General features: G+C 59.2%; 1 protein-coding gene across 4 annotated transcripts in view; it reads right to left on the bottom strand.

Moving 5' to 3' along the window:
- Window positions 1–2,975: 2,975 nt before the first annotated feature.
- Window positions 2,976–8,940, bottom strand: part of LOC144491224 (uncharacterized) — a 10,263-nt gene continuing 4,298 nt past the window's right edge. The window contains exons 2-4 of one of the 4 annotated variants that reach the window (XM_078208902.1): window positions 7,017–7,191; window positions 6,430–6,974; window positions 2,976–3,173 (exon numbers count right to left, since the gene is read on the bottom strand). In XM_078208902.1, coding sequence (XP_078065028.1) covers window positions 2,991–3,173; window positions 6,430–6,974; window positions 7,017–7,191 — 903 coding nt within the window. In that variant the 3' untranslated portion in view covers window positions 2,976–2,990. Of the gene's footprint in view, window positions 3,174–6,429; window positions 7,192–8,940 lie in introns of all 4 variants that reach the window. The other 3 variants (XM_078208903.1, XM_078208904.1, XM_078208901.1) reach the window with 3 other exon arrangements.

The following is an 8,940-nucleotide window of genomic DNA, read 5'->3' as shown; positions in this document are numbered from 1 at the left end:
CCTCCTCCATCCCCCCTTCACCCCTCTCCCCCTCCCAATCCTCTCCCCCTCCTCCATCCCCCCTTCACCCCTCTCCCCTCCCCCTCCCAACCCTCGCCCCCTCCTCCATCCCCCCTTCACCCCTCTCCCCCTCCCAACCCTCTCCCCCTCCTCCACCCCCTTCCCCCTCCACTCCCTCCCTCCCCCACCCCTCCCCTCCACCCCCTCTCCCCCTTCACCCTCTCCCCCTCCTCCATCCCCCCTTCCACCCTCTCCCCCTCCCAACCTCTCCCCTCCCTCCATCCCCCCTTCACCCCTCTCCCCCTCCTCCATCCCCCCTTCACCCCTCTCCCCCTCCCAACCCTCGCCCCCTCCGCCATCCCCCCTTCACCCCTCTCCCCTCCTCCATCCCCCCTTCACCCTCTCCCCCTCCCAACCCTCGCCCCCTCCTCCATCCCCCCTTCACCCCTCTCCCCCTCCTCCATCCCCCCTTCACCCCTCTCCCCCTCCCAATCCTCTCCCCCTCCTCCATCCCCCCTTCACCCCTCTCCCCCTCCCCTCCCAACCCTCGCCCCCTCCTCCATCCCCCCTTCACCCCTCTCCCCTCCCAACCCTCTCCCCCTCCTCCATCCCCCCTTCACCCCCTCTCCCCCCTCCCAACCCTCTCCCCCTCCTCCATCCCCCTCTCCCCCTCCTCCATCCCCCTTTCACCCCTCTCCCCCTCCCAACCTCTCCCCCTCCTCCATCCCCCTTCACCCCTCTCCCCCTCCCAACCCTCGCCCCCTCCTCCATCCCCCCTTCACCCCTCTCCCCTCCTCCATCCCCCTTCACCCCTCTCCCCCTCCCAATCCTCTCCCCCTCCTCCATCCCCCCTTCACCCCTCTCCCCCTCCCCCTCCCAACCCTCGCCCGCTCCTCCATCCCCCCTTCACCCCTCTCCCCCTCCCCCTCCCAACCCTCGCCCCCTCCTCCATCCCCCTTCACCCCTCTCCCTCTCCCCCTCCCAACCCTTGCCCCCTCCTCCATCCCCCCTTCACCCCTCTCCCCCTCCCAACCCTTGCCCCCTCCTCCATCCCCCCTTCACCCCTCTCCCCCTCCTCCTCCCCCTCCCAACCCTCTCCCCCTCCTCCACCCCCCCTTCACCCCTCTCCCCCTCCCAACCCTCTCCCCCTCCCAACCCTCTCCACCTCCTCCAACCCCCCCTTCACCCCTCTCCCCCTCCCAACCCTTGCCCCCTCCTCCCCCCTTCACCCCTCTCCCCCTCCCAACCCTCTCCCCCTCCTCCACCCCCTTCCCCCTCCACTCCCTCCCCCTCCACCCACCCCTCCCCTCCACCCCTCTCCCCCCTTCACCCCTCTCTCTCAACCCCTCTCCCCTCCCCCTCCTCCATCCCCCCTATGCCCTCCACCCCTCTCCTTCCCCCCTTCTCCCCTTCCCACCCCTCTCCCCCCACCCCCCCTTCCCCCTCCACCCCTCTCCATCTGCCCCCTCTTCCCTCTACCCCCTCTTGCCCTCCACCTCCTCCACTGCCTCTGTGTGTCTCTCTCTCTCTACATTTCTCCCTCCATTTTTCTATCTCCCTCTCTGTGTCTCACTGCTATCTCTCACTTTATTTGTCTCTCTGTCCCCCCCTCTCTCTCTCTCTCTGTCCCTCTCTCTCTGTCTCTGTCCCTCTCTCTCTCTCTCTGTCCCTCTCTCTCTCTCTCTGGCCCTCTCTCTCTCTCTGACTCTGGCCCTCTCTCTCTCTCTCTCTCACTGGCCCTCTCTCTCTCTCTCTCTCTCTCTGCCCAACCCTCTCTCTCTCTCTCTCTCTGGCCCTCTCTCTCTCTCTCTCTCTCTCTGCCCAACCTCTCTCTCTCTCTGGCCCTCTCTCTCTCTCTCTCTGCCCAACCTCTCTCTCTCTCTCTCTCTGCCCAACCTCTCTCTCTCTCTCTCTTTGCCCAACCTCTCTCTCTCTCACTGACCTCTCTCTCTCTCTCTCTCTCTGGCCCTCTCTCTCTCTCTCTGGCCCTCTCTCTCTGGCTCTCTCTCTCTCTGCCCCCCTCTCTCTCTCTCTCTGCCCAACCTCTCTCTCTCTCACTGACCTCTCTCTCTCTCTCTCTCTGCCCCCCTCTCTCTCTCTGGCCCTCTCTCTCTCTCTCTGCCCCCCTCTCTCCCTCTCACTGACCTCTCTCTCTCTCTCTCTCTGCCCCCCTCTCTCTCTCTCTCTCTCTGGCCCTCTCTCTCTCTCTCTGCCCCCCCTCTCTCTCTCTCTCTCTGGCCCTCTCTCTCTCTCTCTCTCTCTGCCCCCCCTCTCTCTCTCTCTCTCTCTGGCCCTCTCTCTCTCTCTCTCTCTGGCCCTCTCTCTCTCTCTCTCTCTCTGCCCCCCTCTCTCTCTCTCTCTGGCCCTCTCTCTCTCTCTCTCTCTCTGCCCCCCCCTCTCTCTCTCTCTCTCTGCCCCCCTCTCTCTCTCTCTCTGGCCCTCTCTCTCTCTCTCTCTGGCCCTCTCTCTCTCTCTCTTCTCTGGCCCTCTCTCTCTCTCTCTCTCTGGCCCTCTCTCTCTCTCTCTGGCCCTCTCTCTCTGGCTCTCTCTCTCTCTCTCTGCCCCCCCCTCTCTCTCTCTCTGGCCCTCTCTCTCTCTCTCTCTCTCTGGCCCTCTCTCTCTCTCTCTCTGGCCCTCTCTCTCTCTCTCTCTGGCTCTCTCTCTCTCTGGCCCTCTCTCTCTCTCTCTGCCCCCCCCCCTCTCTCTCTCTCTCTGCCCCCCCCCCCTCTCTCTCTCTCTCTCTGGCCCTCTCTCCCTCTCTCTCTCTGCCCCCCTCTCTCTCTCTCTCTGCCCCCCTCTCTCTCTCTCTCTCTCTGCCCCCCTCTCTCTCTCTCTCTCTGGCCTTCTCTCTCTCTCTCTGGCCCTCTCTCCCTCTCTCTGGCCCTCTCTCTCTCTCTCTGGCCTTCTCTCTCTCTCTCTCTGGCCCTCTCTCTCTCGCTCTCTGCCCCCCCCTCTCTCTCTCTCTCTCTGGCCCTCTCTCTCTCTCTCTCTCACGCTCTGTTCATACCTGTCGGCCGGGTTGAGATCTTCGGCTGTTTGTCCATTTCGAGCATGAACTGTGTCGCCAACTTTTCCAACTCCTCCACATCTTTAAAGGAGAGGGGAGCGGTGTCCCCCCTCCCAGTGTCCCCCCTCCCAGTGTCCCCCCTCCCAGTGTCCGCCCGCACAGCGCCCTGTAACAAAGAACACAATGTGATGTCAACAAAGAGACAACACAGCCCGGTCCGAACCACAGCGAGGGGACAGAGCTTCACGCTGCAACTAACCCCATTCTGTACCTGTCCTGGGAGTGTTTGATGGGGGACAGTGTAGAGGGAGCTTTACTCTGTATCTAACCCCGTGCTGTACCTGTCCTGGGAGTGTTTGATGGGGACAGTGTAGAGGGAGCTTTACTCTGTATCTAACCCCGTGCTGTACCTGTCCTGGGAGTGTTTGATGGGGACAGTGTAGAGGGAGCTTTACTCTGTATCTAACCCCGTGCTGTACCTGTCCTGGGAGTGTTTGATGGGGACAGTGTAGAGGGAGCTTTACTCTGTATCTAACCCCGTGCTGTACCTGTACTGGGAGTGTTTGATGGGGACAGTGTAGAGGGAGCTTTACTCTGTATCTAACCCCGTGCTGTACCTGTCCTGGGAATGTTTGATGGGGACAGTGTAGAGGGAGCTTTACTCTGTATCTAACCCCGTGCTGTACCTGTCCTGGGAGTGTTTGATGGGGGACAGTGTAGAGGAGCTTTACTCTGTATCTAACCCCGTGCTGTATCTGTCCTGGGAGTGTTTGATGGGGGACAGTGTAGAGGGAGCTTTACTCTGTATCTAACCCCGTGCTGTACCTGTCCTGGGAGTGTTTGATGGGGACAGTGTAGAGGGAGCTTTACTCTGTATCTAACCCCGTGCTGTACCTGTCCTGGGAGTGTTTGATGGGGACAGTGTAGAGGGAGCTTTACTCTGTATCTAACCCCGTGCTGTACCTGTCCTGGGAGTGTTTGATGGGGACAGTGCAGAGGGAGCTTTACTCTGTATCTAACCCCGTGCTGTACCTGTCCTGGGAGGGTTTGATGGGGGACAGTGTAGAGGGAGCTTTACTCTGTATCTAACCCCGTGCTGTACCTGTCCTGGGAGTGTTTGATGGGGACAGTGTAGAGGGAGCTTTACTCTGTATCTAACCCCGTGCTGTACCTGTCCTGGGAGTGTTTGATGGGGGACAGTGTAGAGGGAGCTTTACTCTGTATCTAACCCCGTGTTGTACCTGTCCTGGGAGTGTTTGATGGGGACAGTGTAGAGGGAGCTTTACTCTGTATCTAACCCCGTGCTGTACCTGTCCTGGGAGTGTTTGATAGGGGACAGTGTAGAGGGAGCTTTACTCTGTATCTAACCCTGTGCTGTACCTGTCCTGGGAGTGTTTGATGGGGGACAGTGTAGAGGGAGCTTTACTCTGTATCTAACCCTGTGCTGTACCTGTCCTGGGAGTGTTTGATGAGGGACAGTGCAGAGGGAGCTTTACTCTGTATCTAACCCCGTGCTGTACCTGTCCTGGGAATGTTTGATGGGGGACTGTGTAGAGGGAGCCTTACTCTGTATCTAACCCCATGCTGTACCTGTCCTGGGAGTGTTTGATGGGGACAGTGTAGAGGGAGCTTTACTCTGTATCTAACCCCGTGCTGTACCTGTCCTGGGAATGTTTGATGGGGGACAGTGTGGAGGGAGCTTTACTCTGTATCTAACCCCGTGCTGTACCTGTCCTGGGAGTGTTTGATGGGGACAGTGTAGAGGGAGCTTTACTCTGTATCTAACCCCGTGCTGTACCTGTCCTGGGAGTGTTTGATGGGGACAGTGTAGAGGGAGCTTTACTCTGTATCTAACCCCGTGCTGTACCTGTCCTGGGAGTGTTTGATGGGGGCCAGTGTAGAGGGAGCTTTACTCTGTATCTAACCCCGTGCTGTATCTGTCCTGGGAGTGTTTGATGGGGGACAGTGTAGAGGGAGCTTTACTCTGTATCCAACCCCGTGCTGTACCTGTCCTGGGAGTGTTTGATGGGGGACAGTGTAGAGGGAGCTTTACTCTGTATCTAACCCCGTGCTGTACCTGTCCTGGGTGTGTTTGATGGGGACAGTGTAGAGGGAGCTTTACTCTGTATCGAACCCCATTCTGCACCTGTCCTGGGAGTGTGCGATGGGGACAGTGTAGAGGGAGCTTTACTCTGTATCTAACCCCGTGCTGTACCTGTCCTGGGAGTGTTTGATGGGGACAGTGTAGAGGGAGCTTTACTCTGTATCTAACCCCATTTATAGGACCCTGGTTAGACCCCACTTGGAGTACTGCGCGCAGTTCTGGTCACCTCATTACAGGAAAGATGTTGAAGCCATTGAAAGGGTGCAGAGGAGATTTACAAGGATGTTGCCTGGATTGGGGGGCATGCCTTATGAGGATAGGTTGAGGGAGCTTGGTCTCTTCTCCCTGGAGAGACGAAGGATGAGAGGTGACCTGATAGAGGTTTACAAGATGTTGAGAGGTCTGGATAGGGTAGACTCTCAGAGGCTATTTCCAAGGGCTGAAATGGTTGCTACGAGAGGACACAGGTTTAAGGTGCTGGGGGGTAGATACAGAGGAGATGTCAGGGGTAAGTTTTTCACTCAGAGGGTGGTGGGTGAGTGGAATCGGCTGACGTCGGTGGTGGTGGAGGCAAACTCGTTGGGGTCTTTTAAGAGACTTCTGGATGAGTACATGGGATTTAATGGGATTGAGGGCTATAGATAGGCCTAGAGGTGGGGATGTGATCGGCGCAACTTGTGGGCCGAAGGGCCTGTTTGTGCTGTGGCTTTCTATGTTCTATGTTCTATGTTCATTCTGCACCTGTCCTGGGAGTGTTTGATGGGGACAGTGTAGAGGGAGCTTTACTCTGTATCTAACCCCGTGCTGTACCTGTCCTGGGAGTGTTTGATGGGGACAGTGTAGAGGGAGCTTTACTCTGTATCTAACCCCGTGCTGTACCTGTCCTGGGAGTGTTTGATGGGGACAGTGTAGAGGGAACTTTACTCTGTATCTAACCCCGTGCTGTACCTGTCCTGGGAGTGTTTGATGGGGACAGTGTGGAGGGAACTTTACTCTGTATCTAACCCCGTGCTGTACCTGTCCTGGGAGTGTTTGATGGGGACAGTGTAGAGGGAGCTTTACTCTGTATCTAACCCCGTGCTGTACCTGTCCTGGGAGTGTTTGATGGGGGACAGTGTAGAGGGAGCTTTACTCTGTATCTAACCCCATGCTGTACCTGTCCTGGGAGTGTTTGATGGGGACAGTGTAGAGGGAGCTTTACTCTGTATCTAACCCCATGCTGTACCTGTCCTGGGAGTGTTTGATGGGGACAGTGTAGAGGGAGCTTTACTCTGTATCTAGACGTGCGGAGTGCACTGGGAGATATTGGTTGACTCACCAGCTCCTTCTCTGGCTGAACCTTGGCTCTCTCTGTCTGCTGGACTCCATTCCTTGGAGCTTTCTGTTCCATCGAGGTTGTCCCTCGATCCTTCCATGGGGGTGTTTCCTGAGTCTGGGCGACCTTCGCCCCCACGCCTGGCCGTGGGCTTTCCTGAGGACTAGGCCGAGGCTCTGAAGCCACTGAAACTGAGACGGACTGCTGCTTGTTCACCCAGGGTGCGGGGGGAGGGTAGATCTGAGGCTTGGGGCCTGCTCCTGGAGGCTTGGGGCCTGCTCCTGGAGGCTTGGGGCCTGCTCCTGGAGGCTTGGCGCCTGCTCCTGGAGGCTTGGCGCCTGCTCCTGGAGGCTTGGGGCCTGCTACCTGAGGCGTGGGGCCTGCTCCTGGAGGCTTGGTGCCTGCTACCTGAGGCGTGGGGCCTGCTACCTGAGGCGTGGGGCCTGCTACCTGAGGCATGGGGCCTGCTACCTGAGGCATGGGGCCTGCTACCTGAGGCTTGGGGCCTGCTACCTGAGGCGTGGGGCCTGCTACCTGAGGCGTGGGGCCTGCTCCTGGAGGCGTGAGGCCTGCTCCTGGAGGCGTGAGGCCTGCTACCTGAGGCGTGGGGCCTGCTACCTGAGGCATGGGGGCTTTGACAGGGCAGTAACCTGTAATCCTGGGCACAGATTTGGTGGGAACCGGGGGCCCTGGGATGCCAGGGGGTCGAGGGGCATTGCTGGGAGCAGGAGGATCCTGTTGGAGGGTCACCATGCGGCCATTGACCTGTGAAAGTGGAGAATTGGTGAGGTTAGTCCAGACAGAACTCCTCCATTCCCCTACACCCCTTCCCTATCTCTGTAACCTCCTCCAGCCCCTACACCCCATCCCTATAACCCCCACCAGCCACCTACACCCCCTCCCTATCTCTGTAACCTCCTCCAGACCCCTACACCCCCTCCCTATCTCTGTAACCTCCTCCAGACCCTACATCCCCTCCCTATCTCTGTAACCTCCTCCAGCCCCCTACACCCCTCCCTATCTCTGTAACCTCCTCCAGCCCCTTCACCCCCTCCCTATCTCTGTAACCTCCTCCAGACCCCTCCACCCCCTCCCTATCTCTGTAACCTCCTCCAGACCCCTACACCCCCTCTCTATCTCTGTAACCTCCTACAGCCCCTACACCCCCTCCCTATCTCTGTAACCTCCTCCAGCCCCCTACACCCCCTCCCTATCACTGTACCCTCCTCCAGCCCCCTACACCCCCTCCCTATCACTGTACCCTCCTCCAGCCCCCTACAACCCCTCCCTATCTCTGTAACCTCCTCCAGCCCCTACACCCCTCCCTATCTCCGTAACCTCCTCCATCCCCCTACACCCCTCCCTATCTCTGTAACCTCCTCCATCCCCCTACACCCCCTCCCTATCTCTGTAACCTCCTCCAGCCCCCTACACCCCCTCCCTATCTCTGTAGCCTCCTCCAGCCCCCTACACCCCCTCCCTATCTCTGTTACCTCCTCCAGCCCCCTACACCCCTCCCTATCTCTGTAACCTCCTCCAGCCCCTACACCCCCTCCCTATCTCTGTAACCCCCCTCCAGCCCCTACACCCCCTCCCTATCTCTGTAACCTCCTCCAGCCCCTACACCCCTCCCTATCTCTGTAACCTCCTCCAGCCCCCTACACCCCTCCCTATCTCTATAACCTCCTCCATCCCCCTTCACCCCCTCCCTATCCCTGTAACCTCCTCCAGCCCCCTACACCCCCTCCCTATCTCTATAACCTCCTCCATCCCCCTACACCCCCTCCCTATCCCTGTAACCTCCTCCAGCCCCCTACACCCCCTCCCTATCTCTGTACGCTCCTCCAGCCCCCTACACCCCCTCCCTATCTCTGTAACCTCCTCCAGCCCCTACACCCCCTCCCTATCTCTGTAACCTCCTCCAGCCCCTACACCCCCTCCCTATCTCTGTAACCCCCTCCAGCCCCTACACCCCCTCCCTATCTCTGTAACCTCCTCCAGCCCCTACACCCCTCCCTATCTCTATCCTCCTCCAGCCCCCTACACCCCCTCCCTATCCCTGCAACCTCCACCAGCCCCTACACCCCTCCCTATCTCTGTATCCTCCTCCAGCCCCCTACACCCCCTCCCTATCTCTGTATCCTCCTCCAGCCCCCTACACCTCCTCCCTATCTCTGTAACCTCCTCCAGCCCCCGACACCCCCTCCCTATCTCTGTAACCTCCTCCAGCCCCCTACACCCCCTCCCTATCTCTGTAACCTCCTCCAGCCCCTACACCCCCTCCCTATCTCTGCAACCTCCTCCAGCCCCTACACCCCCTCCCTATCTCTGTAACCTCGTCCAGCCCCTACACCCCCTCCCTGTCTCTGTAACCTCCTCCAACCCCAACACCCCTCCCTATCTCTGTAACCTCCTCCAGCCCCCTACACCCCCTCCCTATCTCTGTAACCTCCTCCAGCCCCTACATCCCCTCCCTATCTCTGTAACCCCACTCCAGCCCCTACACCCCTCCCT

This window comes from Mustelus asterias, unplaced genomic scaffold, assembly GCF_964213995.1.
Source record: "Mustelus asterias unplaced genomic scaffold, sMusAst1.hap1.1 HAP1_SCAFFOLD_4766, whole genome shotgun sequence".
Classification (NCBI taxonomy): domain Eukaryota; kingdom Metazoa; phylum Chordata; class Chondrichthyes; order Carcharhiniformes; family Triakidae; genus Mustelus; species Mustelus asterias.
This window is presented reverse-complemented; position numbering and strand designations above follow the sequence as displayed.